The 22,825-nt window shown below is 40.2% G+C and overlaps 1 protein-coding gene across 2 annotated transcripts in view; it reads right to left on the reverse strand.

The window, feature by feature from the left end:
• The window catches only part of CERS6 (ceramide synthase 6), a 122,234-nt gene that overhangs the window by 64,913 nt on the left and 34,496 nt on the right, over positions 1-22,825 (reverse strand). For both annotated transcript variants that reach the window (XM_035572657.2, XM_035572658.2), the window contains exons 2-3: positions 21,659-21,764; positions 19,274-19,404 (exon numbers count right to left, since the gene is read on the reverse strand). In XM_035572657.2, the coding sequence (XP_035428550.1) occupies positions 19,274-19,404; positions 21,659-21,764 (237 nt within the window). The remainder of the gene's footprint in view (positions 1-19,273; positions 19,405-21,658; positions 21,765-22,825) is intronic.

The following is a 22,825-nucleotide window of genomic DNA, read 5'->3' on the forward strand; positions in this document are numbered from 1 at the left end:
AAGATCACACACGGATCACTCTGCTTCTGAAACACACCAGGAATTGAATTATCACACGTTCCTCTGCCTACTTTCCTACCTCAGTGCAGAGAGCCAATAATCTAAAACTATGCTGATATTTTATTGGCATATGAGCAGTCCTCACTCCCCCCAACCTCTCCTTTTGCTCAGTAGCCCAATAGTAAGAACATCTGCCAGACTTTGGAAAACTTAGGTTCAGTTTTCTCTTGTCACATCTTGCATGCCCCTGATGGGTTGTTAGCCCCAAAGGTATCATATGTAGGACCATCTCTCCTTGTGAATCCATTTTATGTAGCAAAAAAACCACACCTCTATGACTTGGGAGGAAGGACAAGAAGAAAGGGACTGGAACTATGTCATGAAGCTGTACAAATCTCTCAAAACTCATACAGAGAAGTCCAGGAAATAAAAGATAAATATATCTCATGCAAAGAAGATTTGTCCAAGGTTGAATGGACAAGGTTCAACTCCAAATTCAATTCTTTTCCATGAAGTACTCTATCTAAATCTATAATTTGCCGTCTACAGTATATCTCTCTTTATCCCTCCATTTTGGTCTCAGTGCAGTCTACTGATGAAGAGATGATACAGTGGAGGGAAACAGTTAGGAGTAGGAATCATGTCCACATGGCAATACATCTGAGTGTCCAAAACACCGTAGTATTTTGGGAACTTAGGCAAAATATTCTCTGTGCACAGCATACTACAGAAGAAAATGACATCTTTCTTTAGTGTGAGATTATCAAGTCTCATTCCCAACTGAATTCACAAAATGGTAGCTGATTAAGAGAGGTCTTTAATTTATCCTAAGTAATAATGCCAACACTCAAGGTTGGAAAAAGCCCTTAGCCTATCCACAGTCCAATTAATCACAGACCGCAGGGAGGGGAAAATCTCTGGTCAGTAGCATAAACCCTCTTTAGGACCCTTTCTGATAACTCTCTCAGGGTCCTGAGGCATCCACAGCTCAAGCTTTAGCTCTCCAGGCCACTGCGGATGGTTGTTGTTAGGGTCATAGCTATTTCTCTACAATAGGGAAAGTAACAAACTGTTCTACAGCAGCAACAGCAGAGACCAACTGACTAGGAAAAGCAACACAAGGTTTGTATTAAGATACCTCTTGTTCCCCTTCCTCCCCAGCAATATTCTCTGGCCCATTTACACAACACAATGGAGGCCACTAGGTGAAGCACCCCATTCCAGGTGACTGCTGCATCAATTCACATTTAACTGAAAGAAGAGGACAGCTGAAGCTGCTCTGTTTTGTGAGAATTTGCTCTGTCCCTCAGATGTGAAACACCCCTCCAGTCAGTTGTGCAGAGACACGAATTCTGAATGACCCAAATACACTCAATTTGTATTGCTTGAAAGGCTTCTTAGGTTAATTTAAATCCAGCAAACCCAGATGAAAGCATACAAGGAGCCAATGTTCTGGAAGACTTGATCTGTCTGCTCAAAATAAGGTTTACTTCAGTCCTGCACTAACATGCCTACAAGACCTCCTGATTGAACCAGGCTTGTGTCTGGTCTGCTTGAGCCCAACATGAGCGAGATCAAGTCTACATACGAGCCTGTAGGGTAATCCTTTCAGGTTGGGCTGTGCTTATCAGGGCTGTTGTTATGTTTCAAAAATGGATGTGACAGACTGCAACAAAGAGTCACGGTAAAGCATAGTAAGATTTTTTTTTCTTTTCAAATATAGTCTTAAAACAGATGCTCTAAAGCACCTGGAGAGTACAGCAACAGATCTGACTGCTCTTGTTCAACACGTAAGTGCGTTCCTGATCCAAAGTACAGACAGTTTCAAAACCTCTCAACCCTTTTAACTTTGAGCCACTAATAAAATTTTAAAGATGCTTCAGCATGATACAGAATGCTAAGGAGGTGGAAAAGTTGAAGAGCATCTGCCAATTAATCTGGTATATCCAATCATGCTCAATTCAGCAAAAACTATTTCAGTGCACATCTAACTAAGCACTTTGCAGACTCCAGGCATACTTCTGACGAGGTTCCCTTTAACACCCTGCTGAATTGTGTCCTTAAAAATTCACTCCAAAAAGTGAGATTGAACTTTAGCTAATAAAAGTCAATTGTTACAGCGATGAACTAAAACAACTCTCCCCCACACACATTTTGCAGAGCCCAACACATCAGGTTCATCTTCCCAATGACCTGCTGTCTAGCGGAGCGAGCTCTGCATGGCTGCTCTCCCAGGAAAAAGACCTTACATTGCCAACTGCAGATTAAACAACCCCTCACGCCTCCTCCCCCGCCCCCAGATTTGTAGCTGTTACTTACAAAGACACTTCTGCCACTGTTTTGCTGCTGTTAGGGCTGCAGACAGTAACATAAGAATGTCACGCTTCAAACGGTTAACATTAGGCGGTGCTAAAACCCCCATCATATTTAGCAATTAGCCATGGGCTCTTCAGATTGTCAGTAGTCAATTCAACTGGCTTTCCAGCTCTGAAAACCATTTTCATGTGACAATTCAACCGGTACTGTATGTCACTCTACTTTGGGCAATATATATTTTTTTTTGGCCTTTCTTGATCAAAGCCCTAATACATACTAGCAATAAGCACTGGTATCCTGCAGACCCATTAGGGAACTGTGGTGGATGGTTACTAACACTTCACAGCCTATGTCACTATCTAGAAGAATAATGCAATGAATTGCCACCTGCATTTGTGACATCAGCTTTTCAAAGAATTTAGAAAATCAGAGTCCCAACTTCCTTCCACACAGAAGGCAAAATACAGCAGGTGAAGGAGGCTGATAATCCTCGTGGCACGCTCTGAGCATTCTGCCTGGTACGCATGGGCATTTGTTGTCACATTCAAGTTTTCAGAGATATCTCCTGAAGAACTTCTATTCCTAGTTCCAATCTCAATTTCCTTCATCTACTAAAGTTATTTAAAATAAACTGATGGCTTTATTAAATCCTGTCTGCATGTACTTCAGATCATGACAAACATATACACAAAACCCAACACAAAGCATATCAGAAACACAATTAGTACGTAGGACAGCCTCATGGAGTACTTCCCATCGGTTCAGAAACCAGGAAGAAATAGAACACTGCTTCAGTTTGTACCTTCCACAAAATCCATGCTTATAAAAATCTCTGTGACAGTATGTTTGATGGTAACAGACCCGCTGTTCCAACATTCTACCCGCCACAATTTCTTCAATGATAATTTGCTGCATTTTTTACAGCCTGACAGATGCAACAAGAATTATATAGTGTTAATTTAAAAATAAATAAAAATCTTCTTCTTGCCCTTCTTGGCATGGTAGTGCTGTTGAGCTGTACTGGAGCAATGAAGCAAAAGGTAAGCACTACGGTTAAGTTATCTGAGGAAGAAAACAGTTATAGACAGTTCCTTACGATGTGCAAAACAGCAGGTATGACGAATTGAGAAATTTTCATTACTTTCCTCTGCAATTTTATGGCTTAAGATTTGGCTGGCATCTGATTTTCCTCTTGGCTGCAGTTTGAAACAGCTATTTAATATTTAATGTTACAGTGCCACTTGAGACCATCCCTGTCCTAAATCTGTATGCTCAAAATGTAGCTCTAAAAGTCTTACGAACAAAATTTAGTAGCGCAGGGAAAAAAAAAAGGAAAGGAAACACAGTGATGCAGTTTTATAAATAATAGAGCATGTTTATACAATTAGACCACAAAAGATGCACAATGCAGTAGGTGTTTTGGTAATTCTTTCTAGGTTATGTATGTTCTGTTTTGTGGTTATGTAACTGCCCCTAAGGCATCCAGGAGAGAACAACATGAAATAAAGCTCTGATAAGACCTCAGAGATCCGTTAGCACTGCCAAATCTTGCCCTACTATCATCTGGAAAGCTCATGGGAAGAACACACAGAAAACAGACATTGCTGCCATGCACTCTCCCCTGTGCTCTGACTGACAGAACTGCTTTCCTCATCAGTGACGTCCAGAGCACACAGCTGACAGGAGACTTTGAGAGAAATCAGACCAAGGTCTTTCCATCCTGGACTTCTACTCTCTGTCCTTACTGGTAATCTCACAAGTCACCTATGTTTTCAAACACAGCCCTTCACTTTCCCTGTGGAACAGACACTGTCCCACACAGACAGTGTCCCACACACAACAGACACTGTCCCACTCTTTTTCAGTTTTAGAGTAACAAAAACTTAAAAACTTCCAAACTGCATTTGCTTTGAAAATCCCAGAAAATCCCACTCTTTTTCAGTTTTAGAGTAACAAAAACTTAAAAACTTCCAAACTGCATTTGCTTTTCCAACCTGGATGATTCTGTGCTTTTTGCCTAGTAATGCTGTCTGAGCCATGATGACCAACATATATCCATAAGACAACTTTTGTGACAGGTAATTATCATTTTAGACCACATTATACAAGCTGTTTCCATTTTTTTCTCACATTGAAAGTTACTTTCCTCCAGCATTACATCATTTGCTTCAGATTAGTTCTTAACCCACTAAAACAAGTGCTGGACCATTATTGGTACTGATCTTCTTGATGTTTCTCACCTCTACCTGCACTGTGTGCATCTTCTTGCTGAAGCCACTGCCAGTATCCTCTCAGTCAAAGGCCACTGCTTGCCTTTTTTGTGGTGAGCAGTACTCCTGTGTCACCTACCTTACAGTTCTGGATATACATGGATGTTATGCCCATATATTACAAGTATATAGGCATAAAAAATATTCTGCCAAGTCAAAAATTTATTTCCATGTAGATACAAGGGAAATCTTTCCATAAATGCATTTTGACTGACAGCCATACAAGTGCAGCATTAAGCAGGCATTATTTTGACCCAGGTCAGTTTAGAGCTTTCAGCTTTTAGTAAAGAAAATGGAGGGGAAAAAAAAGAGAACTGTATATCATAAGTTGCCACACTAGCTTACAAACTATTTACATTTTAAGCAAATAAGCAGTTCAGCTTCCTCCAAAGAGCATGAAAGTACTTTATCAGACAACTTGCTAACACAGAAAGCAATGTAGTTAAATGCCTGTAAGGAAAAAATATTAAACATTGTGGAAGCTAATTCTCCTCCGTAATTGCATCTCCGTGAACAGATGCACATAGTCCATGTATCTACAAAATGAAAGGTAATCAAATGCAGCAGAAAACCGTGTGACAACTTAAATAAGAAGGAGAACAGAGGAGTAAGGACTTGCATGCCAATTCACTGACTGCTGCATATAAAATCAAAACTTACTGCCACTACCCTTCAGAGTGCAAGGTATTTTGATAAGTGTTGATTGTGACTAGCAACCCATAGAGAACAGGTAAGTCATACTCAAATTTCTGTTAAGTGGTAGAGACTGAAATAGGAAAAGATACCGAGTAAGTTTGGTCTACTGAGTCTGTGCAATTTGTAATCTCCTGTGGAAGAGAAGAACTTGCTACAAAAGGCATCCCTGGGGAGCTCCAGCTGGGCCAAATCTGAGTGGATTCAGTGTAGTTGGCAAATAACATTTACTAGTTCTACACATGCAGAACAGCTAACAAGTCTAAAGACAGCAGAAATTGAGTAAAAACAGTACCTGAATTGTCTTTTTTATTAAATGAAAATAAGAGTAAGACTCTTATTCTGGATGGTTATCTGGTGGATATCTGCATTTACTCATAAAGCAAAGATTTGCATCCACATGAGAATGGAGGATTTATTCTGAAACTGACAATCTCTCTCCATGAATAAATACTTGTTTTAATGTGTTTCATAAAGTTACTGCTGCCTAAGCTAATATTGGTCATGCCATTTTTATACTGCGAATATGTAAAAGGTCAAACTAAAGCATAGTTTGGACTGGTAGAAAAAAAGAAAAAAGAGAACATCCTGGAGACAGAAAAGAACTATAACTTTCTAAGAATAGAGAAAGCAATATGGAGGAACAAAGTATAAAGCAAATATTGCACAGTAATCATTAAGTAATCACTAAGACATATAATGGAAGCAAACACCAAACCTACAGGATGAAAGTAATGAAAAGAGAAGAATGCTGTGAAAGGAAGGGAAGAAGACAAGTGTTTTTGCTGTCTTCCCCCCTTCCACACACCTGTTATACTTTTAAAGGCAATATCACAGATTAAATAAAGAACTGACGAGCACCATTATGGATTTGAGAAGTGAATAAGAACTTCACTTAATAGATAATAACTATTTTACACTATTTGCTATGCTACTTTGGCAATAACGGTTTTATTATTGAAAATTACATTTCAGAAAAATAAAAAGCCTTCAAAGTCTAGAAGTAATATAATATATTTTTAAATCCAGTCTATGTTCCAACTCACAAGTCAAGAAAAAAAATCAGAGGTGACAGTAATTTAGGAACTGGAGATATCAGTACCTGAAAACTACCACTTAGGGGAGATCAGTATCACAGACAAGCACACTAACAAATGATGAGAAAAAAGAAGTCCAAAGCTTCAAATGCAACAAGAGAGACAAACTGACAGAAATCCTGGTACTGAATTCTCAAAAGATCCTCCCCAAATCATCAAGAATCGGTTTTTAAGCCCTGTGATTCTCATCTGATCTACTAAGCATAAGAAGCAGTCTTGAAGTCTACAGCATCCCAGATTCAGCCTGTACTTCCCTTGTGGCTCCTCTGAAAAATCCCAGGTCTGTCTAGGCGTTCTTTCACTTTCAAGCCACTATCTGAGACGTTTGATAACTTCATTTAAAGCTGACACTGACTAAAGAGGCAGCCTCATCCACCATCAAGAGACGGACAATTTAGGCACACAGAACATAAGAAACAAGCAGCTACTGCAGTCTGCGCAGTTTGCCTCTAGTTGTCTTTAATTACCATACTGAAGTTGTGATTTTGAACTAGTATACACATTAACTAGAACTTTGGGAAGATTTATTTAATTTCCATAACATAAAATAATGATGAGAACACACAAACCACAAGAGAAAAGAAATCTAGTTAATTTGTTATAACCTTGCTTAACGTGCAGTGATAATGTTAAGTGATGGTATCTTCGGAGGGCTAGCATATGAGTTAATTTAAATTTATTAATTTTATTAAATAATGTGTCACAGAAGGCAGTAAAAGTAGGGAATTCAAAGTTTTAAGTAATCCAATTTGAGGGAAGAGGGGAACTTCATAAGATGCAAAATGAAAAGTGCTTACAGCACAGTCTAGAAATACAGTGAGCATAATCTGACGACCCGGCATGGTCATCTTCACCTGCTTGCTCCAGCAGAACAGCAAGGGAAAGGGTCTGATGATTCCCGACACCTAACCAGTGTCTGGGCAGAGATGCCACGAGACCCAGCTTACAAAGGGAAATCAAAGATCATATTCACACGAGCATGGCAGATACAGTAGGAAAGGAATCATGAGAGAAACTGCCAACATTGCCCAATTCTAGGGTCTGCTCCATAGAGTCCTGAAGTAACTGAAGCCTAAGCAGCAGGCTAGGGAGTAACAAGAAGTCTACCCCCACCTTCCCCTTCACCCACCAGTTCAGCTTTCTCATGCAGTGGGATAAGGCAACAAGTGCAGAGACATGCAGACCCAGTATTTTTCTATTCAAAATTGAGAAATAAGGATAGAAGGATTAGATAGAGGATGTAAACATACTCATAGGAACAGCTATTCAACAGAAATGCATTCATTCTCTTAGCCACTGTTAATCTAAGCACTTATAAACAGCTGACAGCAGGGAGAGATGCACTTGCAGCACCCATGGCATACCCTGTCCTGCTCCACCACACCATGTCCTCCTGCCTGGCTGTGCCAGAAGGGGCCAATGACTGCAGCAACACCCCTTCTTCCTCCTCCTCTGCACCAAAACCCTAGCTTTCCCATTTGATGCAAGTACTGCCACGGTGCCTCCACATCTTCCCTTCTGTGCTCAGGTGCATGTGTATCCCTCTCTACCACAAAAAAAGACACCCCAGCATGTTTACATTAGTACCTCATGACCCCCATGAGGAAAATCTGTCTGAGAAGCATGCTACGTTTTTATGCAGGGTGCCATTCAACCCCCATGAGCTCACTGTGCAGCCAAGCCTGGTGCAGTGCAGGCGATGGGCAGGCAACGACACAGGTCAGGAAGGGGACCTTTACAGCTTATGAGAGCAGCAGTGATAGCCTGTGCTGCTAAATGACAGTCGGAGCCAGCCTGTACAACTACACTGCAAGCCACTGAGAGAAAGCATCAGCACAAAAGCACACAACAAAACCATAAAATAATATATAATTTAGCTACTCAGGCCAGCAAAGAAGTGTGAATAGTCCAAAGCCTGAGAATACAGATGCTCCCAGAGGCAAAGCTGGAGGCATAAACCCACTGTAAATCACGTAACTGACGGCTGTGACGCCCAGCCTGGGCATCTGGAAGCACGAGTGCTGAGCAAGCTGTGCATTGGAGAGGAGGCACAGGCACAATATTCAGTCCTGATTCATCAGAGAGCAAGTGTTAGGGCAGGATTAAAATTGCTCTCAGTGGCTGCACAGTGTACTCATGACTTTAAAATCAGAACTGCTTGTTTTACCAGCCATTAAATTATTCATGTATTCAGGACCTTGTATTGGGTATGTGGCAAGATTTTGATAGCAGGGGGGATGCAGGGGTGGCTTCTATGAGAAAAGCCCAGCAGCTGCCCCATGTCAGCGCAGAGCCAGCTCCAGCTGGCCCCAGAAGGGACCCGCTGCTGGCCAGAGCTGAGCGAGTGAGCAATACTAGTTGTGCCCCTGTGGGAGTGGATTTAAGAAAGGGAAAAAACTGCTGGGCAACAGCAGCTGGGATAGAGTGAGAAGATAGGAGACAGCCCTGCAGAGCTCAAGGTCAGTTCAGAAGGAGGGCAGGAGGTGCTCCAGGCACCAGAGCAGAAGTTCCCCTGTGGCCTGTGGAGAGGCCCATGGAGGAACAGACTTCCAGTTTGCTTTCAGTTTCTCGCTGCTATAGCCCGTTTATTACAGGCAATATATAACTCTCCCTATGTTGAACCTGTTTTGCCCATGATGGTAATTGCTGAGCAATCTCCCTGTCCTTATCTCAACCCTTACACCCTTTCTCATTGTATTTTCTCCCCCTTTTCCCTTGAGGAGGGGGACTGAGAGGACAGTTGTGGTGGAGTTCAGCTGCCCATCAGGGTAAAACAACCACAGGCCTCAGGCTAAAAATTACTACATTTTATGTAACTCAAGGCAACAAGTACTATCTTAGCCTCTCTCCCTCTGATAGGGAAGCCATCAGTGAACCAGTTCTGGATCACATCTTATGAAAAAGAATATTTACACTAAATGAAAAGGCTTCATCAACACCCTTCCGCATTGGCTTCAAACGTGGGTTAGGGAAACAAATTCCACGCAGCGTACCCTGCTACCAGACAAATGAGTCAGTAATGTACAGAGCTATTTAGTGTTATTCTCAAGGAGCAACATCTCACACTGATGTAATATGGAGCAGGATTTTTCTCGAAGCTTTTTATAGCCATACATGACTCTATGCCTTTTTGCACCAATAGTTTTGCTGACACATGAGACTCAGTATAATTGCCCCATTCTCTTTTACCTCATATTAAGACCTTGTATTCAAGTTCTCTGTTCGTTCTCTGTGATGCTATTAGATATAACACTAAGAGAAACACATTTCCTTGACTGTATCAATCCCATCATCCAGATGTAAATCTTACAGATAAAATAGCAGTACTTTACATACCAACTATAGATCACAATTGCAAGACTGTCTTTACTTCTCTCTACATTGTAGTTGCCTCTTGCTAGATGACTTCAATGAGAGTCTCCTTTTTGGCAACCATGACTCGTCTCAACTTCCCTGCTACCTGCAGTTATAATAAACCCTTCCTGCACCCAGTGAAGGTCATGTTTTCCCTGTTCCAGAACAATTTCACGGACTCCAACTCCCTCCACATCTCACTGAAAGCCTGTGTCCTCCCTCATCCACCTGCCTCACAAATCTGACTCTGCCAACACCTTAGCTTGTACTTCTTGCTATGCCCTTTGTTTGGCCAACACAGTTTGCTTTCATGGCTCTTCTCTCCCTTACCTCCACACTCCAGTTTTAGCATGCATGATACTCTGCAGTTAAAAAAAGATTAGTCTTCACAACTGATTTTGATGCAAACTATGGCTACAATTTATTTATCAGCACAATACTGAATATTCTGGTTGCCAAAGTAAATACAGCCATCTCTTTAATTACAAATTACTGCTGACTTACTGCCTCAGGAAAGCAATGAATACCATGAAAGAAACATGAAATCCTGTTTAATTACTCAGGGTGTGAAAAACTGTTTTCACTATTCAGTTTTGTACATGCTTCTTCTCTTTCTTGATTAAGTATCGCCTGGTTCTTCCACTGTGTGATAGGCAGTTGCTGGTTTTTTTCTTTGTACAAATCATCATTTCTGTATGTTTTTATCTTTTACTAAGACAACCCTCGCACTTCTTCTACTGTCTCTGATCTCCTGCACAATCCTTTTAGTATCTATGCAGTCACTGTCCTGATATTTGCATCTGCAAAGCACAATACTTTCATGCTACAACTAATGAAAATTTTAATTAAAAACATCAGTGGAACAGTTTGGTCTGCTCACTCCAGTCTAGCAGTACACTGGGGAATGGTGACAAGCAACCCACCTCTTTAGGATTCAGCAACAGTAATTATATTCCCTTCAAACACAACTTTTCTTGAGTATTATCAGAGTTGGCCTTTGCTGCTAACACTAGAACCAACATTAAATCCACATCATCAGATGTATGAATCCTTTCACAGACATTTTACAGAGTTCATGGTTGCAGAAGATCAACTAGCTTGGAGTGGTTCACATCCACAGTGCTCTGAGCTGGAACACTGGATAGCACATGCCCAGGATTTCCTTTACTTTGATAGGAAATATAGCTCCAAAGTGTGGGGGTTGTGGGTCTGGGCTTTTGTTTTTCTGCTATTTCTCCCCTGCAAGAAGGATCACAGTTTCGCAGATAGTGAGACTGATGTATTGCATCTTGCCAGAATAATGCTTTTATAGCCTGACACTAAGCATGTGCTGCATGCCCTATGGCACAATGCGGAGGCACTAGCCCTGCCTGGATAACAAGACTATCCCAGCTGGAAGAGTCAAATTTGGCAAGTTTTATATACATATCATCTGTCTAGAGCAAAGCCTGGAGAGAATTATCTTTTCAATGAATTATCCTTTCAGTAGTGCTTGCATTCCCTTTTGGCAGGAGGTAGCAGCATCACTACAGAAAGTGAGTCCAGGAGTACACCAGTGTTCACGAAGTGCAGACCATTGGAGATGAGACCCCTGGGCAAGAGCATGACAGTGAAGGTGCACCCTGGTTTTTCAGTTTTGTTTCTATTGCGAAGGCGAAGATAATTAAAAAAAAGTAACTGAGACCTGAGACTTTCAAGTTGGTATTTTTAGAAAGACACATCACAAAAACTATATTAGATGAAACTCACACGTTTGATAAAAACAAAAATGGATTATTGGTATTAATTAATTCTTCTTTCTCCAGCATTTTTACAATAGACATCACACAGCATGTTTCTTACTCCCTTCTTCTACCGGTTAAAAAAAACAACAAACAAACAAACAAAAACAACAAATGAGAACACCCTTCCTGCTTTAATGGCATTTTATGGCTATTTAAGAGGTACCAACTTACCTTTACCAGCAGCTTTATGGCATACAAGCTATCAGGAGTAATTGACATGAAGTTCCCATATATGAAGTTCTACACTACTTAGTTACATGATATTCATTAAAGGAAAAAATAATTAATATATATATATATCGAGAGACCTTCAGAAAACACTATTAAAGTGCATTTTATTTGTGAAGATGGTCAGACACAACCTTTAATGGTTTGTCAAGGGTAACTAGTACAAAACAATAAGGATGCCACATGGAAAAATCACAATTGTGATTTTCTGGGGGGCTAAAATAAAATATCTGGGGGGATAAAATAAAAATTAAAAAAAATCACACCACAAAGACAAAACCAAAACAAACAAAACATTGATTTGTGCTAAATTATAGGGATCTCTCAGATTACTCATTTGAAAAAGGGCATATTCTTTTACAAGGACAGATCATGTAGCAGTTCCTTCTCTCTCCTTTTGATGTAATAAGGTTGGCACAATTAGAGCGTACAGACAGCAGCAGTAAACAGTAACACTGAAAAGCTTCTTCAAAATAAAGTAGGATGCCTCAAAATTTAATTTGCGAAGTGCTACACTTTGGTAAATTGATTGAAAGAAAAATCTGTGTTCACATTGCCTTGCCTAGACTTGATACTCATGTAGGTTAAAAGAAGCTAGCTTGGGCAACTTTTTAGCTTGACATTAACTCTCAGTGCAACTGGGTCATTCACAGAAGCTCAGAAACAATGACAGTTTCCCTCGCTCTCCCTTTACAGCACTGTTTTAACAGGTTGGCATTCTGAGTTAGCAGCTTTGGAGAAACGACCTTGTTGCTTTACCTGAGACAAAACAGTCACTTCTTTGGGCTATAAGCCCAGATACTGTGCTTGAAGGAATAATCCTCCTCTTACCCCTCCTGCTCAATTCCCTTTGTTGTATGGCCATAGGAAATAAATAAATAAATCAATCAGCTGCATTAAGAGAGGTGTACAGACATCACACAATTATTTTGACACCACTACCAGAAATACAAAGTAGTTGCTCCAGTATCATAACAGTCTTTGTGAAAGGCTTATGGATATTTCCATCAGGGTCACAGAAATCTCTATGAAATACTGAAAAGAAGTCAAAAAGTTAAGGATCAGCAATAAAAATATGCAAACAACTCAACTCTTCACTTGTATAAACATTTATCAGTTCTATTAACTGCTTCAGCACAAAGTGGCCCAGAAAGAAGAAATTGTATTAATTAGTGCCTTCCAGTACTATGGCTCATTGCAGAGTTTCCTGCTGCCACTTCACAAAAAGTTCCAGAAACTTTGGATTTTCCTCAATGCTTTCTCTTTCGGGCAAGACTGCTGTCCTATAATCACCTACCTGAAGTACCACCTGTAGCAGGAACACCTGGAGGCAGCACACAGCTCACTGCTGGAAGTTAGAAGGCGAGGGAGCAGCAGAACTATGTATCTGCCCAGTTAGGAATAGTAATAATCCAGGATAGCATGAAAAAATCTCTGTCTTTTTGTCAACATACTACATAGACATGCAATTTCCACCAAGCAGCTTGTCGAGCTACCGGTGCTTTAGATCTCCTGAACAGACCAGGACAGCAGTGGAAAGGTTCTGCCCCACATCCATGACAGCATGGAGGAACAGCCACTCCTGCCCCATGGAAACCCGCAGAGGAATACAAAGGAGATTTGATAGCTCTATGCCATTAAACAGCAACTATCACACTGTCCTGTCACATCACGGTTAATTAACAGAACCCTTCTACTCCTTAAAGTCAGGTTTAAAAAACAAAAAGTCTAATCTCTGGGCTAAATTCAAATATTAGCTTTCAGGTGGAGTTATCCTTACTCCCGTCCTTACAAATTCCTTTACTCACAACCCCAGATTTGAGCTTCCATTTCACTCGAGTAGACAGTGCACCCAGTAAGGGTAGAAGAAACAGATTTTAATATTGGTAATTGGTTAGTGACTTCAGTGGCTACATAGCTGCAGAGACTGGCTACCTCAAGAGATGTGAGACATATAATCACCATCAGACCTCCAAGTATACCTTAAGTACATATGCATGCAATCCAAACATTGCACATCGAGAATAAGGAGTTGTCACATACATATGCATCAGCAGCAAATCATCTGCTCATGATAGCTGAATCCTATCTATCCAAGTTATCTATTGGTCAGTGACCAATAATAATAAGAAAAAAAATATAAAAGAAACCTGAAATCAGTGAGTGTAGTAGCATTTGGTCCACATGGCCACCCAATGCACTGCTTCCTACAGGAATTCTAAACATTCAGGCAATTTACAAATTCTACTAGTTGCTGCAGCAGGTAACAACCTGAGAAACTTCCAAGGAAGAAACCTTGGGTTTCTCCAAAGGACTCCAAGTCATCTTAAGATGCCTGCCGATATGAAAAGCTAGATAGCACATATAATAGAGGCCTAATTCCTTCCCATTTTGGGTGTATGCTTTGTATTCACACTTAGAAGCCACTCACCCCAGGGGAGCAGCACTGCTTTCCAGACTTCCCCCATTCTCTTTTCTAGTTGTGAAACACTGGTCAGTTCTCTGTTGCATGTAGCACTGAAGCAGCAGAAAATTTGTATTGACAACTCTGAATTAAATGGACCCATAATATCATTTACCACTTCTTCTTGCTTGCATCTCAAAGATCGCTGTATTCAGCAGTGTTCTGTAGTTGACTTAAGTGGGCCTGAGGCTACACAAAATTTGGAGCTAGAAGATTTTTGACGCCTATTAGTTTTCTAGTGCTTTACTGCTACAGAGAAAAGAATTCATCAGTCTGTGCTTTATGTGCTCTGTTAAGATTTGTATCAGTACAGTTCAGAATTTCAACAACCAAGCAGCTGTCTCAATTTCTTTCCCTTGCATAGTTATTTTTCTAGTGCAATTCTGTAGAAGAGAGTAAGGCCAAGAAATTGCAAAACAGCCCATAAAATTTTTACAAATGTGCACAAGTGAAAAAATATTCTATATGTATATATCTCTCTATACACATAAACATGTATACAGATAGATACATATAGCAGTCTTCCCCCTCCCAAAAAAAATGCAGTTTCACTTCCTTGGAAAAAGGGTATGTTCTGTCTCGGAGGCGAGATTGAGACTCTTCTTTCACCTACATCAAAACTAAAAGTCACCCCACTTACAGATACTTTATTATCCAAACTTCCTCTACAGAAATACGTTTAGAAAAATAAATGAAAATCTTTAGCTCGTCAGTCAGCACATATCCATGTTTTCACATGCAGACTGCTGCGTAAACTCAAAAAACACTCTTGGACGTATCTATCTGCCAGCTCCTCCTTGGAAACCATGCAAATATCTCTAATAAGCAGCTCTGGACAGCAAGGGAGGGGAATGGGATGCTTGTTCTTTCTATGCTATTTAGCCTTTGAGAAAAGCAGACATGCCTAGGCACTGGCAGTGTGAGCAGCAGCAGCACAACAGACCGAAGTGGCCAAGAACCTGGAAGTCACTTGGAAATCACCACTGTGTTGTCCTTCAGACATATTAACAAAGATATTCGTGTGCCCTGCATTCTGTCTGGCAGTCACCAAAGTTACCATTCAAGGTATTCCAGGCATTACATTCTCCCAGTTGTCCCCAGCATACCTCAAAGCCTTTTTTCCATGAGCTTATTCCATGCTTGGAATTCCCATTCTTCTATATTCAGATGTAACATTCTCCCTTAAGACATTTTTGAGAACTTGTTCTCCATTAATGGCCAGACTTTCTTCCTTTTTTTTTTTTTTTTTCTTAAATACATTTGTGCTGGAATTATGCTCCAGCTGAGTCCTTAGAGCATTTGGCCCAATTTATGCCACCCACCTATAAGTAGATCAATAGTCCTCTGCAGAAACAACTTTTAGCCTTGTAAAGTACTGCAGATAATCTCCATGAATAACACACAAATTACACAAGCTTTAGAAAAGATTCAAGGTAATCCACTTGGTGTTTTCTGATGTGCTGCATGCTTAAAGAGCAGAGTACAAGGTCCTTCCCCTCCTCTTGTTAAGGAGAAAGCTTGTTCTTTCTTGATGGTAGGCTACACTATGAGGACAGAGACAAAGGAATAAATGATTAGAGAAGTTGAGATAAAGGAGGAATAAAACGCAAACAGACCATTATGTATAGGACAGGAAACAGACGTATGGACAATATATTTCAAACAGGACATTGGAGGACAATATATCTCAAACTGGATATTGGAACCCAAGATAAAGAAATAATTAGCAAAAACCAGTCCTCGCGGTTAGGAAGAAAGCAAACTCAGCAGAATCCTGACCAAGGGTGAAAAGTACACTGTGAGGAAGACTTATGGCCTTCCTCTCTGAGGCCACCACCCACAGCCCGACGACCACTGCCCAGAATTGATGAGAGGATCTGCGCAGACGCAGGACACAAAAAACTAATTAGCATGAGAAGCGAGGGTAGGCGGGGTTTGATAATAAATATGTATAGGTGTTAATAAAATATTCATCATTCTGCTGTATAAATTTGGGACGACTTTTCACTTCAGGTATGCACGATAGGCGGAGAGATCCCCCATGCATCCAGTGCTGCAATAAAGAATATACCACTTAAAGAAATTGGACTATCAATCTTTGAATCATAAAAAGCAGCAGAAATGCACAGCAGTAGAAAAGTCCACTGTGCACACAGTTTGCCAGTTCTTCTTCTCCTTTATTCACTTTGGATCCATCAAGTGAAGAAAGCAGAAAAACTGCCTATATTCCCAACAAGAAAGAAACGTTATGCACAGACTCACTCCTGCAGCTACTACCTGAGCATTACAATCTTAAGTTGTACAAGGTGGGTGTCTTCCAGTGACTACAAACATCCTACTGCTAACTCCAAGTTTCATTTCAGAATCATCAAATCCTTGAGAAACAACCCATCAACTTGCTGGTAAAATAAACCTCTGCACCCCATTTATTACTGCCTTTCTGAATAATACTGGGTAATGAATCATCACCTGCTGATACCATCTATTTCATGTTTTGTATAGGTACGTATCACCATAACATCTGAAATCTTAAGCAGGTATGTGATGCCATTGAAGTCTCACTATCAGCAGATTCCACAGCTCCAATAACCAAATGGCACCTTCACTTGAAAGAGAAGGTTGAGACAAAACTGAGGTGACTGCTGGTTAAGGTAATTTGTTTTCACTACAAGACTGTTGCACAGGCAGTGCCTACAGACAAGGGATTTTATTACTATGTTTTTCTTCATGTAGCTACCACATGCTAATTCCCAGGACATCTGATAAAACCCAGAAAAAAAAGGATTATTCAATTTTTTTGGAGGAAAAAAAAAGTGTAGATTTTGAAGTTGCTCTGCACTCTGTTTAGGACCATAACTGAAATACCTTGGGGGGAAAAAATGGGATAGAGAAATTGAAAAATCTGGGGCAAGAGAAATAAGAGAAATCTAGTGAAAAAGTTACTGTTTTAGCCTGTCTGGGTCTGGATCTTGGGTGTCATTCATGCCAGCTGAGTGCATTTATCATCAAATTTCACTGTCATCCTTTTCCCTTTTGAAACTCCTCTACTTTACATAGTAACCAAGACATCCATTTGGCAAGAAAGATAAGGCAGTCAAGAAACAGTCTACATCCCCTCATGCATGTCTGTCTTCTCCTGTGCAACATGGGAAAAGCCATTTTGTGCCCAAGGAACACTTTTACTATCAGTAAATTGAACTGTCTGCTTGTAAAAAGAGTTGGAGCTCTTCTTAGGCAGCTCCACATTTGCTGTGGGTTCTGTCACTGTTCTCTTCGAGTCCTTGCCAATCAATTCAGCTGCCAGCAAAACCAAAGTCTTCTCTGGAAGGACAACAGCAGCTCAACAGCTGAAGGTGTAGGTGGGGATCACTGTTGCATTGCTTACGTTATGCCTGCTGGCTACTTACGGGCATGTTTTGCTCTCTGTCAGGGCTTCTGACCCTTCCACTGGTGCACGAGTTACTGCAGGTTTGGAGTGCGGCCATTCCCATGACTGCCACGGGAACACGTGCTTCATGCAGCCTACAGCTCTGTAGCAGCTGTCCACAAACGCAGCTTCATCCAAAATGTCACCCAATTAACTACATCTGTGGAAAGGCTATTGACCTTGAGCAGATTTGGATTTCTTTGCTCCAAAGATACTGCACCACATATACTGCCCTGATTTAACTAGACACCCGTTTCACAGCCATACTGAGGGGAGAAAAGGGTATCCCTGACTTCCCGGTGCTATTCCAACTAACTGCCACCAACTCCATCCAGCACGCATGACAGGACACCTGGTGGCACCTGCTGCAGTGCTGCAAACACTATCAGGGCAATGCACACATGCAGACAGTAGCACGTTCTACAGTAACGGTATTTGTGGAGCCACAGAGGCAACTCTTCCTGCACCCTCTGCAAACCACGAGCTGAGAGAACCTGAACTACCCACTTGTTCTTCACACCAACTTGCTTCCTTCTGGAGATACGAGTATTGTCATTACTGTTAAGTATACATATTGTAGTAACACCCGATGGCCCTCTCTAAATGAAGCTGGAACTTAATTCTGCCTGCAGAAGTTAATGGCATTCATTACACCTTGATCTCACCTTCCAATTTGCATTCACAACTCTTATCTACACACTTTTGCCATAATGTATGCCACAAAGAAGAAAATATGTATATATACACACATACACATATATATACTTTTTTTTTTTTTAATTTTATTTCTTTACTTGCAATTTTTAATGAAATCATGTAAAATTGTTTGGAACCAAAAAAGGTTTAGAAAAATAGATTTAAAATAAATAAGTTTTACTTTGTAATTTAAACAGGCTTCCTCTATTGGTGCTGACATTTCTACCTAACACTTCTTTCCCAGCTAACAAAAAGCATAACTAGTTTTAAGCCAGCAATAACATGACTACTTGACCACAGGGTATGATAAAGCTGATGCTTGTTTATGGCATTATTTGCCAAGCCTCTTGATTTGGAGCATGTAAAACTTGCCTTAAATGCATGACCTTCCACATCAAAGGAACAACATTACAACAGTGCTGGAGGGCTGAGTCTTATAACTAATAAGTCTTTCAAAGAAACTAGTATTCTTTGTGTTTTGTTGTAAGTTCAATATCTATCATTCCTCCTTTAAGAAAAACATGTAAACGTATTAAGTAGATTTAGTTTTTCATGCTCTTTCAATGCAGATTACGTACTAGTGTGTTAAATCCAGCCAGCATGAAAATCTGACTCAGAGACTAGAAACAATGGGGTCTGATTAGAAGAAAGACCTATGTGTAGATAACCAGTTTCGAAGAGCAGCTGGATTCTGGGAAGCAGTCCTTAGAAGTAAACCCTTGCAGGTGAAAAATAACTGCCCAAAGAAAGTGTAGGAGCCTTTAGTTTCTCAGAATTAAGTGCACTCAAGAAGCCGTGCTAGTAAAAGGATCAAGCCCAGGATGAGAAAAAACAAGGAAGGGCTTTAACAACCCAATTGGCTTTTATTTTTACTGCTCCATTTCAGATCTCTGTCAAGCTGTATAGAGAAAGGAGAAAGACTGCTGTAAAGACAATTTGCTTACATGCTCTCGCAGAACTTCGTAAGAGTACTGGGCTTTTCCTGGTTGCGTCTTTGTCGAAACCAACGCTGAATGCTGCGTACATCCCAGTCCAGCTGCTTGGAGAGTCCCTCCAGCCTCTTCTCATCCGGATGCTACAGAACAGAGAAGGATAAAAATTATTTCCTCTTCCCAATTGTGGTAACGCCACTTTAAATTTAGAACTGCTGTAACCACCTCCCAATGGCTTAGAGGCTGCTTGTCAGACAAATGGATGCATAGAAATAAAATAACTATGACAGAAATCTCTGCTGGCACATCCACATCAAAATATGTTTACAGCGACAGTATCTTATTGATATAAGAAGGTTGACGTATGTTGCAATATTGCATATTGGTTATTAGTGATAAAAACTTACAGGGGTAACTGGATGAAACCTTGCATGAAACTTGGAAAGTAACGGTAAGCAGAGGTAAAATGACATATCTATCAAGCAGAGGGGCTTACAAATGCTCCCCTGCCTGCCACACAGTTTGTATATTCCAACCTTGGTCCCATTGACAGTTGCAGGAGTGAAGATTGCTTGACTGACATGGAGAGAAGAGGATATATCCCATGTTTGTGCATATTAATGTTAAAAAATGAGGTCATTAAACAAAGTGACAACTTCAAAAGGAAAATCACCTGGGAAACAAGGAAAGATTTTTTTTTCTTTAAAATTAGCTACACAGAGCTACTCTCCAAAGCAGCAAATGTAAAACTTCCCTTCCATTCAAGTGGCTGTTCTCTGCAAACATACGTAAAGGCAAGGTAAAATAAAATGAATCTATTCTTAATTTGAATACTAAATAGAAAAGAGTGGAACAGGCTGTACTTCAGATCATGCAGAAATTCTACATGTACACTACTGCATAAGGACAATTTATATATTTCTCCTGAATACCTTTTTTTTAAAAAAAAAAATAAAGAAAAAAAAAAAGAAAAAGAAAAAGCCATTGGACAATCTGTTTTCTGGAGCTTTAGGTTTAGGTCTGTAAGCCAGTCAGATACATGGAAAAAGACACACAATCTGCCACCACAAAGACCTTGTTAAATGTAGCAAAGAGTAAAGCAGCAGCCTTTGCCAGGGTGAAGTTTCATCTATCAGTCTCCAGCAAAGAAGTTGGAAAGGAAAATAAAATAATGAGAAAAGGGGGAAGTTCTCAGAACTTCCCATCCCTTCCAGAAATTATTTTTTTATTTAATTTTCAAGTGAGTCAAAGTAGCCACTAGGTTTTCCAATGGAAAACTGAGAAAAGCCACTGTCACTGACTTTAAAAATCTAATTCTTCCTCCACCTGAGTCAGGGAGAGAGCACAAGTGCTGCACCTTTTAGAAATGAGGCATGCATCACTTTCTCTGAAAACAAGACAAAAATTGCACCAAGTGCTCTGGTGATCTCAGCATAGGGTAGGACACAAAAAGAAGACATACTCATGGCATATTTCACTGTCTGTGATACTGAACCCAATTTAGCCCTCTGTGATCTTAATAGTTTCTGAAATTCCAGCTAATTAGTGTCTTTGCTGTGGTGTGCCCAACTGCAGCCTGGAGCCAAGGTGGAACTGGTGAGTTTCTGCAAAAGAGAGGCTTCATCCTTCAGGTCTTCACAGGCCTTTGCACTACTAAAAAACTGCCTGTTGACTTCTTCAGGAGAAGCTAAAGGACATCTGATCATTGCTTAGTGCTATGAGAAAACTTAGATTACAGCAAAAGCATAGACAGGATGACAGGTTTAGCTGAAGATCTCATACAACGGGAGCTGTAGAAACAGTGGCAAGCAGTGGCAAAAAACTAATTTTCTACAAAGAAAAACCTGCAATCTAAAATAGTGTTCAGTCAGTTCTCCATACTTTTCTAGCTTTTCCCTCCAGTTTCAAAGGACATTAATCACAAACAGCTAGGATAACAGTAAACCATCAGCACTCTGCTCTCAAGCAGTTGCCCTGGAAGGAGTATCTTCAGAGTTTCATGGAATACACAGTAAGGCCCATCTTAGTATCTCATAATTTGCTCTTCATTCAACACAAACAAACAAAAAACCCACCCTAACCAAAACAAAAAAAACGAGGATTCCGTGGAACTTTCTAAAAGGGAGGAAGCAAAACAAAAAAGTAGGTGGCCATACAGCCAGCACCTACGAAGTATTTATGTAACTTTTTTTTAAATCAAAAGCTTACAGGACACATCATGAAGGGATGCACAACTGTTCAAGTTGGCATGCCAATAAAAACCTTGACATTTTAATGTTATGACATTAGCTGTAAAAAAGGCAGTACTGAATTTAGCAGTTACCTTCATTTTGTTCAGATGTATTTTATAATGCCATATCCCACTTTATACGGTAAATATTTAGGTAAATACTCTACCTTTGTAATGGCTGTGAAAACTTTTTCCAGGATAGCATTAGGTTGAGCTTTTTGTGGTCCATTAGCTTGGACTTTAAGGCCTAAGGCACATGGTTTAGCAATGAACCTACGAGAAACAGAAGAGTGAAAAAAGAATGTAAGTGAAATCCTTCAGTTATTTACTTCATTACTGTTATCAATCAATGACATGTGGTAAATGTGCAAACATTATAACTCTGCCAACAAGAACCAATACTTAGCCTAACAGCTTAAAAGCAAGCTCATACAGGCAATTACACGACAAAATAAGTAACAGCACTTTGAAGGATGAAATGAACTCCACAGAGCACATGAAACGGGATTTTCTTTCATGTTGAAGAAAAAAAAAAAAGCATAGAACAAAAGCATGAGAGGAATGCCTCTCAGAGAAGCACTGCCTAATGAAAAGAGCAGGGCAGCTTGCAGAGCTGAAGAGCACGTAATGTTCTCCTCCTCCAAATAAGGCCTTTTTCACAGATCAGTTTCCAGAGTAGCTATTGCCTTAGGACTCCTTTTGCACAGTGAAAATTCAAACAAAGTCCTTAAAGGCAGCAAGCATTGAAGATGCCCAGTCAATACAATTTTCTGAACCATAAAGTTCAAATGATGTTGAGCCATGACTCAAAGACTTTGCTTAAGAAATAGATTTTCCTCTAAATTCTTATGCTCAAGCACAAAGCTGTCACAGATCCAAACACCAATCTATAAATTCAGCCAGTTTATAAACTGGGAGTCTCTAACATATTTTAGAGATGAATTAAATAGCTTACACTCAAAGAAAACCATTCCATCCATTAAAAACTAAACTATTTGTAACTATGGGTCCCACTCTTGAATCCCCGAAGTCTAAGGGATTCAAGTGTGGGATTCCTAGCTACGAAGTCTTTGTAGGAATTCCATCCATATAAGAATAGTAAAGGATTTAGTAATGTCTGTCAATAGCACCAGAGGTGCCAGCCTCTGCACCACAGGAAAGCATATGCAGATGTATTGAGGCTAACTCCTTTGAAAAGAAAGGAGAAGATACTCTGAGAGGAACACACCAGAATTTAACCTTACCCTCTGCTCACAAGCAGCAACTACTATAAACAGTCACATAGTTGGAAAAATATACAGGAAAATTTGATGGGGAGTAATTCAAGACACTAC

The sequence above is a fragment of the Cygnus atratus genome, chromosome 6 (genome assembly GCF_013377495.2).
Source record: "Cygnus atratus isolate AKBS03 ecotype Queensland, Australia chromosome 6, CAtr_DNAZoo_HiC_assembly, whole genome shotgun sequence".
NCBI lineage: Eukaryota > Metazoa > Chordata > Aves > Anseriformes > Anatidae > Cygnus > Cygnus atratus.